This window comes from Leptopilina heterotoma, unplaced genomic scaffold, assembly GCF_015476425.1.
Source record: "Leptopilina heterotoma isolate Lh14 unplaced genomic scaffold, ASM1547642v1 Lhet_14, whole genome shotgun sequence".
Lineage (NCBI taxonomy): Eukaryota > Metazoa > Arthropoda > Insecta > Hymenoptera > Figitidae > Leptopilina > Leptopilina heterotoma.
Window position 1 is genome coordinate 287,397 of NW_025110859.1, and position 26,274 is coordinate 313,670.

Below are 26,274 nucleotides of genomic sequence, written 5' to 3' on the forward strand. Positions count from 1 at the left end.
TTCCACTAAATCCAAGAGTCTTCAACAAAGTCGAGGAAAATTTCCGCGACTAATTTTTTCCGTGTAATCATTTACATGGAATTTTGTTTGATAAAAATGGTAAAATTGGTAAAATTGGTCCTTTCTTGTTTCAGGTGATAGACTTCGGCTCCAGTTGCTACGAGAACGAGAGAATCTACACGTACATCCAGAGTCGATTTTACCGCGCTCCGGAAGTGATACTGGGAGCGAAATATGGAATGCCAATTGACATGTGGAGTTTGGGTTGCATTTTGGCAGAGCTCCTCACTGGCTATCCGCTGTTGCCCGGCGAAGACGAGGCCGATCAATTGGCGTGTATAATTGAACTTTTGGGAATGCCACCGCCCCGTGTTCTTGAGAATGCAAAGAGAACACGACAATTCATCAGCTCGAAAGGTTACCCGAGGTATTGCACAGCGTCCACGTTCCCCGATGGCTCGACCGTCCTCTGCGGTGGTTTGTCGCGACGTGGCAAGAGACGAGGACCCCCGGGCTCCAAGGAACTGAAACGTGCTCTACGCGGTTGTAACGACTCATCGTTTATCGATTTCATAAGTCGCTGCCTCGAGTGGGACCCAGAGTTACGTCTCACACCAAGCAAAGCGCTGAGGCACAATTGGCTACGCAGACGACTTCCACGTCCGCCGGGCGAGAAGGTCGACGAGGCACCAGCAGCAACGCCGATCGCTCCGGTTCCAGCGCCAGGGCATCGAACGCCCGCCTCGTCGGGCAGCAAATGCTCCGGCAAGACCAACACCAACAACAGTCTCGGCTCTGCTGTCATCTCTGACAAGGTGAGACAACTAGTCGCTCGGCATCGCGCCGTCGAGGCTCGAATTCGCTCGAGGCCCACGCCTGCCGATCGCGACAATTCGGCGAATCAAACCTCACAGGCTAGTAATACCTCGTCGACGGCGACGACGACGACGACGACGACGACAACCACCAACGGAACCAACCACGATGGTCATAGTTCCAGCAGGTTTGTCATGGATAAAGATATTTTAGATCAAGTCCTCCGCTACGCTGATATCTGAGGTTATCCTCTCTCTCGCTGACACGATATACTGTATCTCGTGCTGAAACCTCCGGAATGCTGATTCACGTTGTAGTTGAGCCAGATTCTCGTCGACGACTCTTTTTGTGTCGTGCGCGGTTGCCGAGAGTTGAAAGGCCAAGCCAAGTGACGCCCTGCTCGTCAAAGAAGACAAGGTCTCGTCGTATATTCGAAAGAGAGAGAGAGAGAGAGAGAGAGAGAGAGAGAGAGAGAGGGTGGCCTCGTCAACTTCGAGGTTTTATGATCAAATTGTTGGGTGCTGAGAAAAATCGCAAGGCACTGGGCGTGTTTCGAAAATTACACCAACTCTCTTTCTCTCTGCGTTTTGATGCTCCTCAAACTTTTAAATTTTCACACGAACGATTTTTGTTCTCGCTTTTTATTCTCTGAACGTTCAAATGAATTAAATTTATTTATTTCTTCCTCAGAAAACAATTTTGCATCACTGTAAAAAAAAATTAATTATAAAGTTTCTATAAATGTAAAATTTAAGATTTTAACTCTTATTGGAAAAATTTATTTTAAATTATTTAAAACTTATTTATTTACAAAAATCGTTTTTAATTACCTATAAAGTTTCTAAATATTAAATTTCAATCTTTAATTTTTATTATAAAAAATAATTAACAAAATTCCTGACCTCAGGGTTGCCACAAGTCAGGGATTTTTATTAAAGTATTGGAAAAAATTGAATTTTGGAGAAGTCACAAATTATTGCAGAAATTCAATTTATTTTCAAAAATATTAAAATTCTTCACAGAAATTCAACTGTTTACAAATTGTTTATAAATTTCTTCACAATAATTCAATTATTTTCATAAATAATAAAACTCATCGCAGAATTTCAATTATTTTCATGAATAATAAACTTCATCCTAGAATTTCAATTAGTTTTAATATAATTTTAATCGAATTCCTCGACAAATGTAATTAGTCTTGACAATTTTATTAAAATTCGTCGAAAAAATTCAATTATGTTGAGAACATTCTTTATAAGAATTCAATTTTTGAGTTTTTTACAAAAATTTTTTTAAATAATTGAATTCTGTTTGGAAATTTTATTAAAATAATACTATATTGAAAAATCATTGAATTGCGAAAAGTTTTTAAAAATAATTAAATTTTATAAAGAATTCTATTAAAATTTTTGAGAATAATTGAATGTCTGTGTGTCATTTTATTAAATGTTTTTTAAATAATTGAAATCCTGTAAAAAATGTTATTATTTTTTATGAAAATAATTGAATTCCTGCAACGAATTTTGATAGGTACATTTTTTTAAATAATTGAATTCTTTTGAGAACTTTTAATAAAATAGTAGATTTTGAAAATATTTAAATTACAGCGAAGAATTTCATTATTTGTGAAATATAATTGAATTCTTGCAAAAAATTTTTGAAAATAATTACATTTTTCGAGCAATTTATTTAAAATTGTAAAATTAAAAATTAAAAATTAAAAATAATTGAAATCCTATGAAAAATTTTATAGAAATTTAAATTATTATAAGTTGTTGAATTTCATAAATGTTTGAATTTGAAATTTTTTGAAATTCCTAATTCCTATGGAATAATAATAATGATTAAATATTTATTAAAAAAAGAATTTATTGATGTTCTTGAATAATTTTACAATTAAAGAAATTCGTAAATAAATGTAATAGAATGTTTTTTTGAGTATCTTATCATTTTTAGAGTGAATCAGAATATAATTCTTTAAAAGAGTCAGGGAAAAGTCAAAATTTTGTCTATAAATTGTAAAAGTCAGGAAAAACAAAATTAATTTTTTGTGGCAACCCTGATCCTTCAAAACATGTGAATTGTTTTGATACGTTCTAAACTTTAGAAAGATAATTATTACAAGATATGAAAATTTTATTTTTAAAATAAATCTACGTTTTCTTTTTTTAAGGAAAAATAATATTTCTTGGATTTGTAATAAAAATACAGGGCAATTCTTTTTTAAAAATTAAAATAATTAATTAAAATTAAAATTCTTTTTTAAAATTTTTTAATCAGAACAATGACAGTAATTTTGATGTACAATTTTCTCAAAAAAAAGAAAAAAAATTATTCACCTGAATAATTACAAGTTTAAGAGCAGCACGCAAAGAAAGTTGAAAATTATGATTATTTTCTTTTTGAAACTAATTCTCAATTCTAAAAAACATTTAAAGTCTTAAATTTACTATTTTATTATTTATCAAATATACTTACTTTTTATTTTATTTAATTATTACGAAAGGGCATGTCCCATTTGTATTGAAAACAAAAATTATAAATAATAATAATAATTAACAGAAAAAATGCAATTCAATGGAGGAGTAATAATTATCTATATAATTGAATAACTAAATTTATAAAATGAAATTCTTAAAGAATAATTAGAGAATTTATACAAAATTAACTTGAAATTAGTTCGAAACGTTGTCACCGCTTTTTACAGAAATATTGAAAATAAAACGTTTAAAAATATGAAAAACAAAACGTTAAAAAATATAAAAAATAAAACGTTTAGAAATATTAATTTAATAATATACGAAACATAAAGCCCAGTGGAAAATTATATTAGAAAATTGTAGCTAAATAAGATAATTAACTTAAAGAAAGAAAAGGAAAGGAAATAAATTTTTGACAACGGCAGCGAAATCAGAAACAATATAATACACAATCAAGTGTACATTAAACTAAGTCGTGATATGAAAAGGCATGTCTTGTGATATGGAGCATTAGGCGTATCGTGGTTTTTAAGAAAAAAGAATTAATTATAAATATATGTATATTATATAATAACACTATCATTATTAAAAGCTAGTGTTTAGGAACTATTTCATCTGATATTGTATAATTACCTATAGGAATGAAAATAGAACTTAGACGTGTCGTCAAATAATTATAAATTGTCGAAACAGAGGATTAAGTCTGTGGTCTCCGGAATCGTTGTACGAGATTTTTTTATTTTTAATATTTACGCATTTTGTCAACCAGAGAAAAACTGCCAGTAGGAGAATTTTTATTTTTATGTAAGTTGGAGACTTAAATTATTATTAGTTTATTAATTATTGTAATTTTTAATTTCTATTGTGATTGAAACATTATCTCGATAATTTTTAACTCTCACGTGATACCTAATTTTTATTCTTTTTGTTTTAAATAATTTTTAGTTCCTAATAATGATTTTTAATAATTTTGCTTTCGTGTGAAGAAAGTTTTATTTCAAATATATATAATTTTTAGTCTTTTTATAATTTTTTTCATTAGTCATTTTAGTCTTTTTGTAATTTTGAGACTAAAATAATTTTTAGTGTTTCGAATAATTTTGTGCTCGTACAACGCATCCTGATACTAAAGAAATTTGAGTAAGAGACATTTTTTAGAATTATTACCATATGTAACCAGAAAACTGAAGATAAAATTCGCTGATTATTGTATTAAGAACTCGGTGTTGGGTTTCTCAGTTTCCATTCTCTGTCAATATTTTTTAAACTTTGAATTTTATTTTCTGAGTTTGAATAGATTTTAAAAGTTGTAAGGAAAGAAAATTGTTTTTTCTCATAATTTTTTAAAATAGAATTTTTTTTCGACTACGTTTATAAAAAACGTAATCGATTTTTTTCGATTGAACTCAATGGAAAGGAATAATTTTCAATATTCTGGTTCACAATGATTTTTACCCGAGACGTACAAATAATACTTAGCGTTAATAATAGCAATGTCATTCGCTTGAATATCTCGCTTTTTTTCTTTTCCTCTTCAAAGAAAAACGAGTTTTTATAAATTATATACATTTCAGGAGTAATTTCTCTAAATTATAATCACAATATTTTCAAAATTGCTGAGTCTCACTAATTTCATATTATTTTAAAATTAAAATCAAGTAAAAAATTAATTCTCTTTTTAGAAAATTGAGACAATTATCATTTTTATGAAAATGTAATTTAATTTAATTAAATAACTTAATTAGTCAATTTATCATTTCCTGAAAATTTAGCGAAAGAAAAGTAAATATAATTTTTAAACTTCTCGTTTTTTCTCTTGTGTTCAGCGAGATCAATAAATATATTGCTATTCGAGTGAGATATTGTGAAAATTTTATCAACTCATCTCTCACTCTTTGTTTTCGAATTAAATAATCTGTAATAAGAAATTAGATCCACGTGTATTGTATTATTCGCGAGAATCGCGGAAATTTTTATACGAATTTCTACCGTCGTTAAGTAAAAGAAATAATTTTTTTTCTAAGTGAGATCACGAGAAAAAAGCAATACAAATTAACTAGCAAAAAAATATAAATAAATACCTTAAGAGATAAATTGTAATCATGACTAGAAGCGAAATAGCGAAAAAAATTATTATATCTAGTTAAAAAGAAATTAAATCCAAAAAAAGAGATCTGCGTTTGATTGTTCAATTATACGAGTGAAAATTAAAGAAAAAGAATTTTTGCGTAACACCTGCAAGAAAAGTGCTACTTTACTTTAATGTAAATGTAGCAGATAGTTGTTGATTTTTGTACTTTAAAAAGTGTGCAGGATAGTATACTTTCCCGCACACTTTTCTGCAAAGCATAGTATACTATACTATAACTGTTTCAAATGGTGTTTTTTTTGATACATAGATGTTACACAATGTACTATTATGTTTCTAAATAATCGAGTTTTTATCTACTACTATTTTTAGTGATAATTTTTTATCTGCAATATTTGTATAATAATCATTCATCGATCATTCTTTATATACTCATTTGTAATGAGTAGAATTACATAAATCGCTGGCATACAAAACTTTTTGTACAGGCCTTTTTTTTTCTTTATTTCACTCGGGAAAATTTAAATTCAAATTCGCTTGTAGAGAATGTGATCTTTCTTTTTAAAAACGCTTTTAAATATTCTTGTGTCGTACACATTGTCATAGACAATGAGAAAAATATCCTCGTGCCGAAAATCAAAATTTTAACGAGTTTTAATTAAGTTTTTCATAAAACTACTTTTTACTTTTCATATTTTTATTTTACTCATTTTTTTATTCATATTCTTTTTTATTATTAGATATTTTTAATAATAAAAATGTTATTGAATGGAAATTATTAGGAATAATAAAAATATTATATATGAATATTATTATATTCATTTTATAATTAATAAACTAATTAATTAATTACTTAATTATAATTTACATATCAAATCGGTAAAAAAGTCAAACTGTAAAAATTTTCAGCTTTTGTAGTTTTTAATTTTCTTTTTTAAATTCTTGAAAATTGTAAGTTTTTTTATATTTAAAGAAACACTTTGTGATATTTTTACTTTTTACACACACGAAATTTTTTTTTAATGTAATTTCAAATTTAGTTTAACAATAATTGTTATGAGTTAAAAAAATTGCTGAATGAAGGATTAGAAGAATTATTTGTTAAATTAAATTGACAAAATATTGATTGAATCAGAGAGTAACTATAGACCTACATTTAATTTTAATGAACCAGAGAAAAATATACCATTTATTGTAAAGTTAAAATTAAAACTCGTTGGAATTTTTCAAGACTATAATGCGAGGAAAAAATTGTGTTTAACGTTTTTTGAAACGTAAATTAAGACAAAAAAAAGCTATGCGCATCAATGATACTTAGCTTTAAGTTTATTATTATTATTTATCATTTTTTATTTTCACTATAATTAGTAGATATCCTCAGCGAGCTGAATATAAAATTGGAAAATATAATTTAATCTAATATAATTAATTAAGTTTTATATCTACATATAATTATTATAATTTTATATCCGAGTAAATTCATAAAATAAAATTGAAACTCAGCTTGTATGAACTTGTAAAAGCTCTTTAAGTCGTAGATCATTTGGTCTTGATATTCTTGACAAGTTTCATTACATTTATTTTCGCTCGCGGGGTCGTATATCGATTAATTTCTCCCCCTCGCACTTTTTATCTCATCCAACTGTGTATTTTATCATGAATATATTTTTGTCAAAACTGTGAAACATTCATTTTTTCAAAGTTTCAGAAATTGGAAATATATCTATCTTTTTTTTTTTGTTAATTTACAAAGATAAGAGAAAAGAAAAGAAATGTAAAAAAAGAAACCGACGAAATATTTACATTTTCTTGGTATTATTTACTATTGAACTGTATTTTTTTCTCGCAATTTAAAAAAAACTGAAAATTTGAAAAAATGACTGGTCGTAATATTTTTAATGTTATTGGGAATAATTTTACAATTTTTTTTATTTTATGAAAAAAATACTTTGGAATTTTTTTTATTTTTAAAACTAGTCGCTTTTGTATAATAATTTCTCCTTTATTTGGTAAAATTTTTAATTTCCCTCCAAGTGTAATGCTGAATTTGTAACCAAATGATTTTTGAACACATTTTTTGATAAATTAAAAAAGTTTATTAAAATAATTAATAAAGAATTAATAAAATAATAAAATAATATGAATTTCTAATATTTATATAGTAATTCTTGTAATTTTCTTCTTTTTTTTGAATACGAAAGCGACAAGTTTTTCTTTACAGTTTAGATAGAATTAAGGATTTTTGCTAACTAATTATTATTATATTATAAATCTTTTATTGTTCTTTATATTATGATTTCTTATATTATGAATTTGTTCTAGGTAAAGAGGTTTCCAAAAGTGGAACAACCCTTTCGGGACGAACACCGCACCGGTGCGGCGGAAGCAAACCACAGAACCGTCCAACTGATTTAAGATTTAGTCTCTTTTAGTTCTTCAGAGTAAATCGATTTTCAATCCATAACCCACGAAAACAAAAAAACAATACGACTGTTTTCATTATCAGCGATTCATCTTCATTCGACAAAAAAATACATTTTTTCGAAACAAACAAAAAATCACTCCGTCCCGAAAGGATTCAACGTCTTTACTACAAAAAATATTTCCATTGAATATTTTTTCCCCTCTGATTTATTAAAGTTCCTCTTTTGTGATTCATTAAATTGAAAATGAGAAAACAGTCTTTTTGAATACATTTTTTTAATTAATTTTTTAGCCTCTCTTTGTTATTGTTCTTTTTTATAGAATTTTTTTTTGAAAACATTTTTTCAAATGTTGCATATTGTTAATTTGAAAAAAAGAAAATTAGAAAATAAATAGGTAAATATGTATATCTTATATATAGGATGCGAGATTTTTCCTTTTGTAATTTTTTTTTTTTTTTTTGACATAACTGTTTTCTTCTTTTTTTGATCACCTTTTTTTAGTTTGTATTTAATTTTTTCATCGTGGCGATGAAGCGATTAAAGTGTTCAACCTAGAATGTAATTTATATAGATGAAAAAAGAAAAGAAAACAAAAACACCTTTAATGTATCGTTTATGTTACTGCGAACATGAGTAACAATTTGTAAATAATTGTCAATGTTATTTAGATTTTTAAAAAAGCGGAAATCGAAAAGTAAAAAGAAAAAAAGAACAAGGAAATTAATGAAGGAACAATTATTCTAAATTCTAGAAATTGTCGATCGATACACGAATATAAGTAATTATTAAATGAAAATTTAAAAAAAAATAGATAAAATTTGCATGTTTTGTGAAAATTTACAAGAATGAAATTTTAATTTCTAAAAATGTGTAGAAAAAACGAATTGTTAAAATAGTTGCATTTGTAAATTTACATTCTCTTTAAAAATTAAAAATATCTAAAAAAAAAATTGTCTCTGTATTCCTTCTGAAAAAGGGTATTTTTTTGTGCAACGTAAATTAACGACGAAAATTTTAAATGTAGAACAATGATTATTATTTATTGACGTTGGCAAGACTCCTGCGATTGATAAAAGTATGTAACATTTAATTGAAGTGGGTCTGATTGTCGAATGATTAAAAAAAGAGAACTATAGGGTTAAAGTCGTTGCTTTGTATATTCTTTAACCCGGGCAGAAACAAATGAATGCTTTCTGGGTCAAATTTTCCTTGTTCTTGTATTTTTTTTCTTTTTATTTCTCTTTCCATTCGAGTGATCCTTCTCTGTCCGATAAAATGCACAGTATGGGAAGTAAGTCCGCAAAATGATGTGTGTATAATAATAATAATAATAATAATAATAATAATAATAATAATAATAATAATAATGATAATGCGCTTGAAAATCGCTCTCTACGAAAACGAAACAAAATCCATCATCTTTTAAAACTAAAGTAGAGAGCTGAGACAAAATAAATGCAGTCACTTCTCTTTTTTTTAATTTTACAATACTCACAAAGAAAAAAGAAATTAAGAGAAGTGAGTAGAAAAAAATACTATAGTTATACAGTGATTTACGATAATTTTCGCATTATCGTTCTTTTTTAGTCCATTTGTTATTATATATAAATATATATGTACTCTCATTTATCTCACAAAAGATTGCCGAACATTTTTTTTCGTCTATTCATTATGTGTTAATTATTATCAATCAATTGTACATTGAATTTCTAATTATAAATTTGCGAATTTTTTATTCACTGCCTTTTTTTTATTGTAGCATCGATATTGTAATGTCTATCAAAAGAAAAAATTGCGGATTGGCTTATTTTCTTTGAGGCAATATTGTAAAATTTGAAATAATATTCTTTGTCTGTGTGTCTGTGTGCGTGTGTGGATTTCAAACAAAAAAGTCAAAAATGTTCGGCGATTGAGTTAATTTAAGTTTAGATTTAAATTTTTGTCCCTGTAATAATCAGCGCTGAGGAAATGATTTTTTTTCTTAATATCGAATTTCTTAGAGAACTGGAAAATTAGTTCACTACAATTTTTTTCATCTCCATCGAAAGAGAAAATAATTTTACTACACAAGAATCTTCCATTCTAAAAAAGAATTTTTCCACAAAGAATAAATTCTAAATTGTGACATTTAACTAATTTAACTGATTGAACGAAAACTTAACTAAAATTCCACTATCAAAATAATTTGACTTTTTTTCTTTATTAGTAAATAGTATAAAATGAAAAATTCTTTCTGTGATATGGAATTTTTTCTATTTTTATTGAAAGAACAAATATTGTCAAATTTGTAAATTTAAAATTAACTAATTTGCCAATTTAAAAAACATTTTTTGATTAATGAATTTAATTTTCCAATGAATAGAACAAAAATATCGAAGAGAAAAAATGATATTCTCCTGATTTTTGAAAAATAGACTGGGTCACAATGGATTTGATTATGTCTGAAGAAACAGGAAAGAAAAAAAGAGACTGTAAATTTAATTGTTGTACATCAATAATTTACTTCGAGAAAAAATTCTGCAGAATCAAGTAATTAATGAAATTTTAATCAGAAGTGATATAATATTTATTCCCTTTTTGTCTAATTCGTCTCTTTTTTGGGGGGGGGGAGGGTAAGGGTAATTTATCTGTCAAGTCAATTATATAAATATTTATTATTTTCAAATTGTCATTAATTTTTTTGTGCTTGTAATTGTTTATTAGAGAAAGAAAAATTGAATGTGATATTTATATAAATTATATTTAAATTATAAAAAAGAAAAAAAAGCTTTATTCTGCAGTCTGAGATTAGTTTTGTTTTTCTCATCAAAGCGACACAATTTGCATGAATTTTCATGCAACCACGAACTAATTGTAATAATTTGTACTGAAATAAGTTTAGATTTAATGTCAAAATAATTATTTCGTTTAAGCGACTCTGCAAATTTGATCTCTTAATCGTATATAAACATAATGTAGAGATATTTACATTAATTACGATAATTATTCTAATTATACACATTTATTATAATTATTAATATTATTATGATAATTATTAATTAATTATTATTGAAAATGAATAAGCCATGTCCGTTGTGTCCAACCGCATTATACCTCCCTTCTTCTGATTATTCTCGAATTAGTCGAGAAAGAAGGTGAATCGATTACCCGATTTTTCTTTTTCTTTAAAAAAAATGAGGTTGCGCAAAGCGAATTTAATAATAATAATAAAAAAAGAATATGTAAAACCAATCATAAGCGAATGTACGATATTACTATGCTACAAGTATTATTATTGCGCATATTCTCTCTGTATAATGCATTTTCGCTGCGAATAACGAAAATGCGAATCTGATTTTTTAAGAAAATGCTCCGACTTGATTAAGTGACGAATAAACGCTGCTTACGACAGTTAAAAAGGATTTCTTATTGTTTTTTTTGTTCAGTTTAGTAAACAAATAATAATTATATTGTGCTGTTATTTTGTTTGGATTTATAATTTTAGTGTGATATTAATAATATTTAATATTTTAAATATTTAAAATTATGAATTTTTATAAAACAATATAATATCACACTCAAATAATAATTATTTTTTCGATGTTTTGAACATTAGAGGAGTTGAAGTTTCAAGTCGAAGCTTCAAAAAGCATTTTAAATTATCCCGCTTTTTTCGTAAGTTGCATATCAACCAATCAGCGAATAGTAATGAAGGAACATTTGATTTTTCGAATAGCGCCATCTACAAAAGTGACAGTTGCTACTTGCTGCGTGTTTGTTATTGTTTTCTTTATTTTGTTTTTCTCTTGATTTGAAAAGAAATTCTAAAAATTAAAAGTAAAAAGTTTATTTTGAATTATTCGAAGTGAACCAATCTTTTTAATAAACCGACTTTATTGTTTAAGTGTTTCAAAACAAAGGAGTATTTTCTAATTACACCGTTTTGAGTGTTTTTGAAGTGTCATTTGATCTGATCTATCTTTTTAAGAAAACAGTAGAAAAAAATTGACGGGGACACTAATATTATAATTTGGAGAAACAACACGTAATGTTATCTTCAATTTCAATCGCGATTGAAAAAATTGAATTGTTCAACAATTATCAAAATTCGTTTATTTTGATTATTTAATTCTAACCTAGAAATGTTATTATTTATACTTTTCTCTGTAAAGTTTATTTTATTTGTTTGCGCTTTTAATGGAGATTCGCAGATTAAAGAGTTAGGAGAAGAACAATATTATCTCATAAAAGGTTTGTTTTATTTTTCTTTTAAAATATAACAAGTTTTTATTAAAAATTATAATTTATTTATATATTAAAGAATAAAGAAAACAAATTTCTATTTCTATTTCTATTTCTTTTTCAAGCAAAATCAACTTTACCACAACATGGCAAGTGCTGGCATGAAGCATTAAAGGCAATAAAAGGAAATTGTGAGAAATTAAATGATCATGAACACTCTATATTAGCTCTTTACTTAGCAAATTGCTTTTTGGAAGATTCTGGCCATGTGACATATTCTTGTCATCTCAGCAAAACTGAAAGCGAAAGACGGTACAATTTTCATTGATAATTTGATTTATTCAGTTCAATATGAAATTGTTATCATTTTCATTTCTCTCTTTGAACAGAAAATGCATTAATGAAATGACTGATCGTGCTTTTGGAGTCTACAATGAATTTTACACTCACACATCTCACGTGTGTTTTTTTCTAAGTCACGAAATTTGGCAAGCGGAAACAGAAACGACAATTAAACAGTTTGTCTAATTTTCTTCTGTTATAAGTAATAAAGATTAATTTAATAATTCAAAATTAAAAGTAAATTCTTTTTTTTTAGTTTATACAAAGCGTCAACTCACATGAAAGAACAAATTTCCGAGGCGTCAAAAATGCAAAGTGTAGTTTTAGAAAGGCAAAAAGAGGGACTTGAGATGCAAAATAAACTTCTTGATAATGGATTTAAATTAGAGGGTGTAATACAAAATTCTGCTGAAACTGTAAACAATATTGTCAGTGATTTCAAGTAAGTGTAGAATTTCAATTTCTATTTTTCTTTTTTTTTTTAAATAAACTAGTGTAAAAAATAAAAAAAAACATGTTTCCTTTTCCAGAGAATCAGCACGAGATCAAAAGCAATTGCTCTTTCAAATATTTTCCTATATTCGGACATTTCAAAATTGGATTATAGGAGAAGTGTCATGGTTTCAATCAATTTTATACTATATAATCTCATGCATTTTTGCCGCTCTATTTAGTGCAACGAAAAAGACACTAAATTCCCGTATTTCTCTCTTTACAATATTGAGTTTCAATATTATTATCGAGAGAATGCTTGTTAATTTTTACGCGAATGATGAAAATAATTTTCACGACGATAAGGTAACTATTTTCCTCAAATTTCTTAAAGAAAATATTTGTTTGAAAATATTAAATTATAAAGTTTAAAAAAATTATTTTTATTCATAATAATTTATTAATAATAAAATTATTTCTATTATTTTAATTCTTAATTGCAGATTCAACTGTTACATTCGACTTGGATTGTTCGAAAATGCGCTCTTTTACTTTGTTTCATGTCTCTATTTTACACATATTTTTCCTACAAGGATGAACAATTGGAGAATTACAAAGTTTTACAGCGAATTGAAAATCAATTGCAAGATTTAAATGAATTAAAACCAATGAAAACAACACACATTCTTCGTGAGTACTTTTTATCTTAAATTTATAAAAATTTATATTAATTTAAAATTATTTCATCACTGTATTAAAAAAAATTATTTTGACAGGATTCTCTGAACGTTTAGCAATTAAACGCCTCTCAACCAGTTCTAATAATACTTCTATTGAATAATAATTCCCTAAATTTTAAAAATTTAATACTTAATAATAACTTAATGACAAAAATATTTTAATTTTAATTAATTTTAATTTCTATTAAGGTTAACATTTACTAATGATGAAAGTGAATGAAATATTCAATTAACAATTGTAAATATAGAAAGTAAATTAATATTTAGAGTCTTAGATTTTAAAAATTTTATATTTGTACTTAATGTTTTAATTCTACAAGACAGATATTTAATATAAAAAATTTGTCTTCTATTTAATAAATTATTTGAAAAAAGCACATACTTTCTTATGGAAACCTTTTAAGAAGAATATTAACTTCTCGATGATTTAAGGTCTTTGCATCCACAGTGAGAATGCCTTTTAATTGATTTTCCTTCCTAGTTTCTTTATTCTTCATATATGTCTTGAAACAATTATTAAAATTATTTATTTCTTTGGCGCATGGTGTATTTTGATAATTATTTTTCGCAAGACAGGCCATGGCGAGAGATATTTCATGAAGACAGCCTTTTTCTAAAAGTAAAACAATTGTTTAATATCCATTTTTTCAATATGATTTATGTTTACAATTTATATTAAAAGTTGCACCTTTTTCACTGTCATTTTTTCCACTGACTCTATTCCTTAATTGCAGAGGCAGTAAAGCCTTAAATTGAACTTTATTTTCTTTTTGTGCAGCTCTTGCTCGATTTTTGTTGGCAATGCTCATTAATAAATGACTCCCTCTCATTTTCTAGGAATTAAAAAAATTAATAAACACTTGGATTTTTTAACTTTAATTAATTAAAACAATTGTTACTTTTTCCTTTTTTTAAAACTTCTTTTACAAATTCAACTTCAAAGACTAGAAATTTAAAATAATTTTCCGCTTTCTGCTTCAAATTGATAAGAAAGTTGTTTATCAAATAGTGGAGAATGTAATAAAAAATGTATAGGCACAGTGTTAATTGAATATTTTTAATAAACTTACGAAATAAAATCACTGGGATGGAAAAGGAGCACGAAAACGAGGTACGACAGTAATGTAAAAAAAGAGAGGTTATGTTGACAATCAGCTGATGGTGAATCACGTGATCCGGTACGGTGAGTTTTTTCGTTTTTTTACTTATTGCTGTTGTATAAATATAAAGAATTTAAAAGAATAATTTCAGACTTTTCTAAAATATAAGTAATTAATTGGTAAATTGACAGAAAAGTTATAGTAGATATGAATTTTATTTTCATCCATTGAATATTTTTCAGTTTTCAACATTTTCAAGTTCCAGTCCTCTAATGAACGTTATTCAAGGACAATAAACATTTTTTTTCTGCGACTTTTATAAACCTATTGATAAAAAAAGAGAAAGTCAACTAATTGTGGAAGGAGAGAGAAAGATTTAAGAGGATTAGATCAGTGTTTAAGTAATACACCTTTTCTTTCATTACATACTAAAGAAAATTTCTGACTTGCACACATAACCAAAAAGAAACTGGAGAAAATGTCTTCCCTAAATTTACGACGTGAGTATATAATAAAATATTTATTTATATTTACATATTCACGCTAAACAAATATTAATTTAATATTTAACATTCGCATTTAATTTACCTTCTTGATTCTATTTTTTTAATTCTATCTTGATTTATACAATTTATAAAATTCATAAATTTTAGGTTTTAATAGTTTTATTCCTTTTTGGTCCTTTCAGGTCCTTTTAATTAAATTTTAATTGTAATTTTCACAGAATAGAATTATTTTATTTGACAAATTTCCCTACAATTTGCACTCATATCTTAAAACTTAGATTCTTGTTAGAAATCGAAATATACTGATCAGCAAATTTTCTGCACAATCATCGTTTTATTCAACAAACATGGATAATTTAAGTTTTTTTCTTTTAAACACAGAGTGTGATCTTTGATTTATAGTAATACAATATTTATACAAGGAATTATCACTGATTAGTTATCGAATTAAAATAAATCATGTTTTTTTATATTTTGCAACAAAAATACTCCATTTATTGATAATAATGACTCGAACGATATTACTACTATTATTGTCATTATGAGATTATTGTCACGTTTTACGTCAAGAATGAGCTGATATCAAAAAGCACGTGTTGCATTTGTTTTTTTTCAATTATTTTTTGTTTCAATAAAAAAAGAGCTATTATCGAAAATTAAATTGAAAATAGTTGCGAATTTAGTTTAGAAATTTTGATTGAAAATCAAAATAATTATTATCTTTTTTATATTTCTTTCTCTTGTTTTTTTCAAGTATGATATACTAATTGGCTATTTCAATTTTTAGGTATGGAATTAAAAGTAATGAGAATTTGAAAATTACGGGAAGATTAACGATTAACAATGTTTCAAGTGTGTATACTTAGGAGAAAAAAAACTTCGATTATCCCTTCTCAATTTTTTTTATGTCAGTACATAAATATATTCATATAAGCAATTATTTCTTTAGTATAGTTAGAAAACATGTGTAAGCAGAATATGTTCATTAATTTATCATTTTTGTTGTAATTTTCAAGTAAGGAAGTGCTTTCATTTTTATAATTAAATAATTGTATAATATGTCAAAGAATTTTTTTTACGGTATTTATTATTTTTATTTAATTTTTTGCGAATTTTGCATATTTTTTTTCAAGTCTTTTACCTACTAATTTAAATATAAATTATATTTTTAACTGATTTAAATTTTAATTAGTTTTTCAACAAAAATATTCACTACGAAAAGAAAGTTTCCAAATATGTAAAATAATTTTATATTGATAAATAATGTGAAATTTTACAAAAATTCTACAATAATGAAACTTTATTCTAATTTTGTATAAATAGTGAAAGAAATTTGGTTTTTACGTGAACAGTATAGAATTCGCGTTGAATATTTATGAACTGAATCGTATTCATGTTACTGAAATCATTATTTACTTCCGGATTTTCCCATTCATTGGAAATCTTCAATATAATTACAATTTTTTTTGTTCTTTTTTGCGAACAATTTTCGAAAATCTATTTCAACAGCAACTATTGAAAATTGAAAATTGAAAATTGAAAAGATGTATTGATTAAATATTATTAAATTAAAAGAATTTGATTGATTTGATTAATTTTAAATTAAAATAATTAAAAATATTTTAATCGAATTTAAGGTATTAGTCGCGCAGCTGGCTCTGGTCAAAAGTTTACCGGGCCGCTTACTAGAGTGGGGCAGTGAGAGTGAGAGAGATAGTTTAACTCCCCACTCTATTCGTTCGTATGAAAATTCATATAATTTAGTTATTTTTTTAACTTTCTGTCAATATATGTATTTATAGTTTGGCGCGGTCAAAAAATGTCATGTTTTTTTTTATTCATTTGTTTCATCTAATTGAATACTTTGGTAGTTTTATTTCAAAATCTGACGATTAGTTATCATATAAATAATTATTAAACAAAATCAATACATGCATTGGCTGCTCCCTCCATGCAAAATGTATGAACTTTGAATTCATTTTTTGAAGCTTTGAAACGGTCAAAATTAATGAAATTGGTCTCATTCTGTAGATAAATACTTCAGGAATAAGTATGCAAAATTTGAAAAAAAATCTGACGAAAACCATTTTACGCGACTAATACCTTAAAGAAACAATTTTTGATTCTAGAAATGAATGCTAGTAATTTAAATTCAAATATTATTCCATCAAGATTGCGTAATTTTATTTCATTTTATTTGTTATAAAAATTGCGCACTTGCATAAATTTTAATAGAAAAAAGGAAAATATTAAATTCTGGATATCTGAAAGCTCATTAATGAAAATAAGGTATTATAATGCATATAGTTACATAAAATATTGCTCTCATTGTTAAACACTCATGTACCTCGTAGCCTTGACCCTGATGAATATCACAAACAACTGACTAAAAGAAAAATCCTGAGATTTTTACAATATTTGATAAAATTTCTACGCACGATTGCAAATTTTTGCAGGGAAAGAAGAAATAAACTCTTCTTTAAAAAAAAATTAAAAATTATTGTTAAAAAACTACAATGTATTTATATTGAAAAGAAAAATGTTTCATTCAAATACATTTATTGAAAATGTTAAAATTAACATTCAATGGAGCTTTTTATTTATAAAGAAATTGAAATTCATTGTATTTACAACTGAAAATGTTTAAGATTTTTATAAATTCATGTTTGTCATTTTAAATTGTAAATTAAAATAGAAAAATCACTTTCAGAGATGGAGAATTATATTTTAAAGGAAAATAATTTCGTTTCGGAAAAAAATTTTTTTCCCCTAAATTCAACTTTTTGAATTTTTATTAAATTAATAATATTGATTTATAATAATAGTAATGAATTTAATTCTGTATTTTTTATTTTTTACGAGAAATTACGACGGAAAATAATTAATTAAATTTTTTTGGTGTTTTGAATTTTATTTATTTTTACGAAAAAAAATAATTAATAAATATTAATATTGATTGATCCATAAAATAATAAATAAATAAATAGTAAGGAAATTAATAAATAAAAAAGGAAAAAATAATAAAGAAAGAAATAATAAATAGGTGATTAAAATTGAATATATCAAATAGACGTCAAACGAATTGCTTTCCCAAAAATTTCGATATAAATAAGAAATTCATTATAATGATTCATTAAATTTAAATTTCTAATTTATAAATTTCTAAATTCCATTAAAAAAATAGTGTATCTTGTATCTGAAGGGAAATAATAAAAAAATGTTAATTCTCGGAAATTAGTTAAATATTTTCAGTCATTAAACATTGACGTAACATTTTGTAATAGAATAATTGTATGAATGTAGTTGTATCCCCGCTTTTCTTATTTTATATGTATGCCATCCACGTGGTTGTTTAACTCTATTCACTGACTCTGCGGAATACGATTGACTCCGCAGTTCGAATTGCTCTTTCATACTATTCGGAGTTGAAATATTATATATTAACTATACGATATTTGTATAGATAATTTTAATTTTAATCACATATTTAATATTGTGTATTATTTAAAATACATTTTTTTTATCTTTTTACTCTGTTAAGTTGAATTTTTAATTTTCAATATGATACGTAAGTTTTCATTTTATTTTTGTATTGGAGATTTTTTCAAATTTTTTAGTATTTTGCACTTTTTTAGTATAATGCAAATTATTTCAAAATAGAAATTTTATTGTGTTTTTTTTTGCGGAATTTAAATTAAATTTAAAATAAATTATAATTATTTACTATAATTTAAATTTATTATAATTTCAAATTATTTGCTGTAAATAATTATTTACTACTTTTTTATTTTATTTGCTAATTAATTTTGCTTTTTCATGAGGAAGCAAAATTGTTAATTTTTTTCTTGAAATTAATAAATTCTTGATTATTTAGAAAAGACTGGAAATTTTTATCATCTCAAGGTTATTTTAAGAGACAATTAAAAGTACAAATGTTTCCTAATTATGAAAGAATTGCGACTATTAAGAAAAAATTGCTTATTTCATTTTAAAGGCTAAAGGGGAAATTAGTTTTTTCTTAATGTTTACTTTATTGATGAACAATGATTTTTTATTTTTATTATTTTTTAATTATTGTTTCTATTTTTATTTTTCTAATTATTTTGTTTTTTCCAGGACGATCAACGGAGGACAGTCTGAATTTTATCAGGCAGTCCTTAAAATCCGAAGAAATGGATCATTTGGAAGGGACTCATTTCGATTCCTCTTTTCCTCATGTGTTCGTGACCCTCGGTGCTTCTGTAAGTCTGAAAAATTTCTCAATTTTTGTTAACTATTTATAACTAAATAAATTTTCAATTTTTCCAAAGGGTGATTTGGCGAAGAAGAAAATCTATCCGACCCTCTGGTGGTTATTTCGAGATAATTTACTGCCAAAAACGACAACTTTTTTCGGTTACGCCAGAAGTAATTTAACAGTTCAAGATTTACGACAAAATTGTGAAAAATACATGAAAGTAAAGCCCGGAGACGAAGACAGATACGAGGAATTTTGGAAATTAAATTATTACGTCGCTGGTTCTTACAATACTCGAAGGGATTTTGAATTGCTCAATCAGCAACTTGAGAATCATGAAAAAGGACAAAATGCACACAGATTATTTTACCTGGCTTTACCACCGAGTGTTTTCGAATCTGTTACGGTTCACATCAGAAACACTTGTATGGGAAAAAAGTACGTAATTGATAATATTAATTAATAATTACATTTTCATTTTATTTACTGGCAAATGATACGCACGCCAGCGCGCGGAACGCGGTATTCCTTTTATTACTATTTTGTAAATTACAAAATTTTATATTTTCAAGAATAAACATCAATGCAACTATTTTCAAAATTTTCAGGAAAAATTATTAAAAAAACGTTATTATTTTCAAGAATATTTAAATAAATTCTTCAAAACAATTAAATTATTTTCAAGAATTTTAATAAAAATTTTACCAAGAATTAAATTATTTTCAATATAATTTTAATTACATTTTTTCAAAAGAATTCAATTTTTGAAAAAAATTTATAATTTATAAAAAAATTTGAAAATAATTGAATTGACTTCAAGAAATTTATCAAGAATTTAATAATTTTCAGTACATTATTTAAAATTTTTAAAGACCTATTTAAAAAGTTAGGAAACAAAAAATCAAACAGCCCTAAACTGTTTATTTTTATTGAATTAATGTTTCTTTTAATTTCAATCATAGTATAATATTGTTGTTAATTTTAATTTTATTAATTTTATTTGTAATAAGCAAATAATACGCGCGGAACGCGGCATTCCGTTTATTATTATTTAGAAATTAAAAAATTTTAATTTTTCAAGAATAAACACCAATTTTTGAATGATTACAGATTCAAAATTTAAAGAATTCACTTATTGTGTACATAATATTAAATATTCTTGTTTATTTTCTCAGATTCTTGTTTATTATTATTCAAAAATTTTAATAAAATTTGTCACAAGAATTTCATTATTCTTTTAAATAGATTAGATTAGATTTATTTTCTCCTTTGTACACTTAATATAAGTTTTACAATATTTGTCCCTCCAACTTAAAGTAACATATAAGTTATAAGTTATAAGTTATAAATGTTTTAAATGTTTAACAATATTATTAATAAATTAAATTAAGATTAAGAATAAGCTACATAAAAAATAGAACGAATACAAGTATATTTTAGACTTCTTGAAGTCTAGCATTTCTCGCGATTTTTTCAAAACATTTCGCATATTGGCAGAGTTCGGTCTTCGGTCTGCTTTTTAGAGTCTTGATTACATGATTTTCAAGATTTACTCCAGTTAAAACCCCTCTCCATTTATTTACTTCTTCAACTAACGATTCGTTAACATTATTCTTTTAAATAATAAAACTCTTTAGAGCAATTCAATTATTTTCAATACAAGTTTAATAAAATTTTTCGAAAGAATACAATTATTTTTAAAAATATTATTTAAATTCAATTATTTTCAAGAGTTTTAGTAAAAATTAAATTATTTTCAACAATTCTGATAAAAAATTCTTCGAAACAATTCAATTATTTTTATAAATAATAAAATTCTTCTGAGAAATTCAATTATTTTCAATACAATTGTAATAAAATTTCTGGGAAAAAATTCAATTATATTCAAGATAATATTAATAAAAATTTTCTAACAGGTTCAATTATTTTTAAAAATTGTAATAAAATTTTTCTAAACAATTCAATTGTTCTCAAAAGTTTTTTGATAATAATTTTGATAAAATCTAGAGATAGGAACTTTCTGCTAAAGCATAAAAGCAGAATTCTGCTCGAAAATTTTTAAATGTCATAAAACGTCTAAAAACCTTATAAAACATGTTTTTTAATAGAAATTATATGAAATTAAATCAGCAGAAAAAAGCATAATTTTATCATTTAAGCAGCAGAATTTTTATGTGCGAAATATGCCGCCAAATTGATGATTTTTAGCCGATTTTCAGCAGATATTGAGCAGAATTTGAAGGTTAAATAGTTATTGGGCTTCTAAACATGACTAGATAAGTTAAAGTATACGTAAACAAGTAATTTAGTAAATAAAAGATCTGTGTTTATTTAACAAAAGCTGTAGAAGAGTTATAAAATTAAAAAAATAAAATTTCAAAAAATAAAAAAAAAATTTGGTTTATTTCACGTTAACGGTCTTGTTTTTTGACAGAGTACTTGCCTAATGTCAAATAAATCATTTTTAAACAAATAAACCCAAAAAAACGAAAAATAAAAAAAAAATTTTAACAACATGTAAAAATACATTTAACTTTTCGCCCCAGGGTGCGTTTTTGGCTTTAACAACAAATATAAAAAGTCTGACTAAAGATATTTAGCAAATACCTTTAGGTATCTCTTCAGGGGACCCAAATAATGAAGTAAAAAAATCGCGGTGAGAATAAATGCAAAAAATATACTTAAAAGTTGATATTTTCTTTTACGAAAAAATTTTCAAAAGTAGGGTGAAAACAAACTTAAATATGGACACCACAAAAATTAGTAGAATGTCACATAACTCCGGACATTTATTTAGGGTGATAACACCCTTCTATAATTAAAATTGCAATGCTCTAACTATTTCCGTTCGAAAGATAATGAATTTTAACTGTTTTCACAATTTAACTTTTCGCCCCAGTTTCCCCTATTATATGTTAATATCGTTTTATGTACAGTGTAAAAACACTTCAATTATAACAAAAAAAAGTTTATTTAATTTTAAAAAGTTCATTTTTTCTTAAATTTTATTCACTATTAAAATGCTATTCAGTGTAATAAATTACCATATATATGCATAATTAAAATCGCTGTATTCATTTCCTAAACTTTTTCATTTTATTACCATTTGTTTTAGTAATAATGTTTTTATTATATATAAAGCAAAATTGATAACTAATTAAAGCCGAATTTCAGCAGAATTGGGCTATTTGTTTCAGCACAATTTGACCTCTCAAAAAAGCAGAAAGTTCCTATCTCTAATAAAATCAAATTTTATTAAAACTTTTTTAACCCTCGGAGAACACATGGGGTCATTTAGACCCTACGATTTTTTGCGAAAAGCTTTTTATCTATTGTTTAATATTTTTTATAAGGATTTTAAAGTCCACAGACTTATTTTACAGAGTTTAAACTATATTTTAAAAAAATCTTTAGGTTAATCAGATGAACAGTTCAAAATTGGTTGAGCATTGAAAAATGATCTAAGAAAGAGGTGTGTTCTCCGAAGGTTAAATAATTAGATCTCTGCGAAAAAATTAATTATTTCTATAAATAATTAAATAATTGCAAATTTAAAAAAAATGAGTGAATTTTTGAGAAGAATTTTATTAAAATTGTATTTAGAAATAATTGAATTCCTGTGAAAAATGTGCCTACTATTTATTGATATTATTGAATTCTCTCAAAGAATTTAAAATAAATGTTTAAAAATAATTTAATTTTCCCTGGAATTCAATTTAAATTATATTTGAGATAATTGAATTCTTGAATTGAATTTTAAATGTTTTTTAAATAATTGAACTCTCGCGAAAATTCGATTATTTTTTAAAATAATTGAATTTTCTCGGAGCATTTTTACCAGATTTTTAATAATAATTGAAATTTTCGAAGAAATCAATTAAAATTGTATTGAATATTGTAATAGATTCTTAAAAACAATTCAATTATTTTAAAGAATTTTAATAAAAAATTTGCCAAGAATTAAATTTTTTTCAATAAAATTTTAATAACATTTTCTCAAAAGAATTAAATTAATGATAAAATTCTTGAAATGAATTAAATAATTTTCAAATTTTTTAAAAATATTTTACAAGAGTTTAATGATTTTCAGTACTTTTATTTTAAAATTCTAAAAATTTAAAAAGAAAAATTATTTAAAAAGTTAGGAAACAAAAAAGCAAACAGCAACTAGCTTCAAACTGCGAACAGATTACCGGATTAAAACGATTTTATTAATATAGATTATTGTGATTTTAGAGGATGGACGAGAATAATAATAGAAAAGCCGTTTGGAAAGGATGCTGTGACTTCTCAACAATTATCCGATCATTTGTCGAGTCTCTTTAGAGAAGATCAATTATATCGCATTGATCATTATCTTGGAAAAGAAATGGTTCAAAATTTAATGACATTGAGATTTGGAAATCGTATTTTCAGTCCAACTTGGAATCGAGACAGTGTGGCGTCGGTGCAAATTACTTTTAAGGAACCATTCGGAACTCAAGGCAGAGGTGGTTATTTCGATGAATTTGGAATAATTCGCGATGTCATGCAAAATCATTTATTGCAAATATTGTCATTATTTGCCATGGAGAAGCCGGCCTCGTGTCAACCGGACGATATTAGGTTGGTTTCAGTTTTAAATTCATTTATTATTCATTTCTTTTAAACTCAATTTAATTATACTAATAATAAAATTATTCTCTAATAAATTTGTTTTTCTTTAAAAGTAAAGTTATTCTCCTCCAAAAAGAAAATTATTCTCCTCTAATAATAAATTCTCTCTCTAGAAATGAAAAAGTGAAAGTTTTGAAGTGCATAAAACCAGTTGAAATTGATGATGTCGTTCTTGGCCAATATGTCGGCGATCCGGAAGCTAATGACGAGGAAGGAAAATTAGGATACCTTGATGATTCGACAGTTCCTGAAAATTCGAATACTCCCACATTTGCACTTGCAGTATTGAAAATTCAAAATGAACGATGGGACGGCATTCCCTTTATTTTAAGATGTGGAAAAGGTTGAAAACAAAATAATTCTTTCTAATTATTTTTTATTAATATTAATTGTTAATGAATTGAATTTTTGAAAAATAAATTCTATTTGTCAGCTTTAAACGAACGCAAAGCAGAAATTCGAGTCCAGTATCAGGACGTTCCAGGCGATATTTTCGATGGTAAAGCAAAAAGAAATGAACTTGTTATTAGAGTTCAGCCTGGTGAAGCTCTTTATATAAAAATGATGACCAAATCGCCGGGTATTACTTTCGATATGGAGGAAACAGAACTAGATTTAACTTATGGCAGTAGATATAAGGTAAATTTCAAATTTTTCTATTTTTTAAATTGAAAATTAAAAATAAAAAAATTGTAAATTTAATACTAAAAAAGATTACAAATTAGAAATAAAAACATTGAAAATTAAAAATAAAAGAAATTTTTTTGTTCTGAGAATAAAAAGTATAAATTTTGTTCAGGGCCTGAAACTTCCCGATGCTTACGAAAGACTGATTTTGGACGTTTTCTGCGGATCCCAAATGCATTTTGTTCGAAGCGATGAATTATCAGAAGCTTGGAGAATCTTCACTCCACTTTTGCATCGAATTGAGAATGAAAAAATTCGTCCAATAACCTACAAGTAAGTAATACGTTTTTTTGTACATTATTTTTAAATTCATTCTCTATTTTCAAATTAAAAAAAAATATTTCCTTATCCGACAAAAAAGAAAGATCAGTATATTTAAAAATTTCTCTTCTGGCCAAATAGAAGCAAAATCATTATATTTATTCCAAATGCAATAATTAAAGTAAATTATCATAATTATCATTTATGCCCTTGAAGTAAAATTAGAATTTTTTTATAGTCCATGATTGTTATTAATATATTATCAATTTCCTTTTCTAAACTAATTTTTTTATTTTTAATTAAATTTAATTAACATTTACAAATTGAAATTATTTCTTTTAGATATGGTTCCCGTGGACCGAAAGAAGCCGATGAAAAGGCGAGAGACAATAACTTTATTTATTATGGATCTTATAAATGGGTGCATCCGCATCATCACTGAATTTAGAATTTTTTATTTAAGTATAACAAAAAGTACACAACAAAAAGAGAAAAATAGAATTAACGGCTTCTTACTTAGAAATTTTTTTTTAATATTATCAAATAATTTTTATCTAGAAATACCAATTTTGAATCATTATTTTAAGAAACTAAAAATTGAAATATGATTTCTTTATTATATATAAAATTAACAAAAAATGAGACTGTTTAGAAAAATTAAAAATTTTACATTCCAAACGTACCTCGAATCGTCTTCTATAAAATAAAAATTCAATTTTTATAACGTAAACATTTTTTCTTTTTTGAAAAGTATTTAAAAATTGTTTTTTTATATATTTAAATTTTTTATGTATTTTTATATTGTATATTCTTCCCTGTGAAATCACAATGTGTCTTTTATATATATATATATATTTACTGCCTTATAAATAGATCATCGCAAGTTTTTGGAAAATTTGTTTCTATTTTTAAAATTTACTTATACACGAATGATAAAAAATGTTATTTTTTCTAATAATGTTTATTAATAATGTCGACGATTCTTTTTACGAATATATTATTTAATAAAAGTTTTTCTATATGCAAAATGCTGGTCATGATACAATGCTGGTCTTGATTTTTCCTCCCTCCTCTTTCGATGAAAAAATACTTGTTCGTTTATCAAATAAAAATCTAATATTGACCGAAAATAACAAAAATTTAAAAAAAAGTCTTTCGTTAATTTACTAATTCTTTTCTTAATTTATTTACTAATTTTGCTCATTATGACATTTTTTCATAATATGAAAACTAAATTACAAGATACTTTAATAAATCTTAATATTTTTAATTTACTTATAG

The 26,274-nt window shown here is 25.2% G+C and overlaps 4 protein-coding genes across 6 annotated transcripts in view; 3 read left to right on the forward strand and 1 right to left on the reverse strand.

The window, feature by feature from the left end:
• The window catches only part of LOC122497805 (dual specificity tyrosine-phosphorylation-regulated kinase 2-like), a 45,407-nt gene extending 34,195 nt beyond the window's left edge, over positions 1 to 11,212 (forward strand). The window contains exons 2-3 of one of the 2 annotated variants that reach the window (XM_043605105.1): positions 135 to 1,003; positions 7,708 to 11,212. In XM_043605105.1, the coding sequence (XP_043461040.1) occupies positions 135 to 1,003; positions 7,708 to 7,711 (873 nt within the window). In that variant the 3' untranslated portion in view covers positions 7,712 to 11,212. The remainder of the gene's footprint in view (positions 1 to 134; positions 1,004 to 7,707) is intronic. The other variant, XM_043605106.1, reaches the window with a different exon arrangement.
• A 203-nt stretch (positions 11,213 to 11,415) lies between these two features.
• LOC122498008 lies at positions 11,416 to 13,797 on the forward strand. The gene is made up of 7 exons (XM_043605487.1): positions 11,416 to 12,041; positions 12,158 to 12,344; positions 12,422 to 12,550; positions 12,631 to 12,816; positions 12,905 to 13,172; positions 13,310 to 13,496; positions 13,583 to 13,797. Exons 1-7 carry the CDS (start codon positions 11,933 to 11,935, stop codon positions 13,645 to 13,647), a joined length of 1,131 nt encoding a protein of 376 aa, XP_043461422.1. The 5' UTR covers positions 11,416 to 11,932; the 3' UTR covers positions 13,648 to 13,797.
• Positions 13,798 to 13,817: 20 nt separating this feature from the next.
• LOC122498009 lies at positions 13,818 to 14,757 on the reverse strand. Its single transcript, XM_043605488.1, has 3 exons — positions 14,617 to 14,757; positions 14,235 to 14,379; positions 13,818 to 14,159 (listed from the first exon to the last, which is right to left on the reverse strand). Exons 2-3 carry the CDS (start codon positions 14,374 to 14,376, stop codon positions 13,933 to 13,935), a joined length of 369 nt encoding a protein of 122 aa, XP_043461423.1. The 5' UTR covers positions 14,377 to 14,379; positions 14,617 to 14,757; the 3' UTR covers positions 13,818 to 13,932.
• Positions 14,758 to 14,879: 122 nt separating this feature from the next.
• Positions 14,880 to 25,489, forward strand: LOC122498007 (glucose-6-phosphate 1-dehydrogenase). Of its 2 annotated transcripts, none has more exons than XM_043605485.1 (8): positions 14,880 to 15,146; positions 19,269 to 19,393; positions 19,463 to 19,827; positions 23,626 to 23,994; positions 24,159 to 24,388; positions 24,479 to 24,684; positions 24,845 to 25,005; positions 25,336 to 25,489. In XM_043605485.1, exons 1-8 carry the CDS (start codon positions 15,125 to 15,127, stop codon positions 25,433 to 25,435), a joined length of 1,578 nt encoding a protein of 525 aa, XP_043461420.1. In that variant the 5' UTR covers positions 14,880 to 15,124; the 3' UTR covers positions 25,436 to 25,489. The 2 variants fall into 2 exon arrangements, with proteins under 2 accessions (XP_043461420.1, XP_043461421.1); XM_043605486.1 differs by lacking the exon at positions 14,880 to 15,146 and adding an exon at positions 18,649 to 18,720.
• The last annotated feature ends 785 nt before the right edge of the window (positions 25,490 to 26,274 follow it).

Excerpts from the sequence above, each read along its gene's own strand:
- LOC122498008 (XM_043605487.1), top strand. The coding sequence starts at position 11,933 with ATGTTATTATTTATACTTTTCTCTGTAAAGTTTATTTTATTTGTTTGC. Across the intron at positions 12,042-12,157 it reads ACAATATTATCTCATAAAAG|CAAAATCAACTTTACCACAA; the intron begins GTTTGTTTTATT and ends TTCTTTTTCAAG. Across the intron at positions 13,173-13,309 it reads ATAATTTTCACGACGATAAG|ATTCAACTGTTACATTCGAC; the intron begins GTAACTATTTTC and ends TCTTAATTGCAG.
- LOC122498009 (XM_043605488.1), bottom strand. The coding sequence starts at position 14,376 with ATGAGAGGGAGTCATTTATTAATGAGCATTGCCAACAAAAATCGAGCA. Across the intron at positions 14,160-14,234 it reads AAAAAATGACAGTGAAAAAG|AAAAAGGCTGTCTTCATGAA; the intron begins GTGCAACTTTTA and ends TTTTACTTTTAG.
- LOC122498007 (XM_043605485.1), top strand. The coding sequence starts at position 15,125 with ATGTCTTCCCTAAATTTACGAC. Across the intron at positions 19,828-23,625 it reads AACACTTGTATGGGAAAAAA|AGGATGGACGAGAATAATAA; the intron begins GTACGTAATTGA and ends TTGTGATTTTAG. Across the intron at positions 24,389-24,478 it reads TATTTTAAGATGTGGAAAAG|CTTTAAACGAACGCAAAGCA; the intron begins GTTGAAAACAAA and ends TCTATTTGTCAG.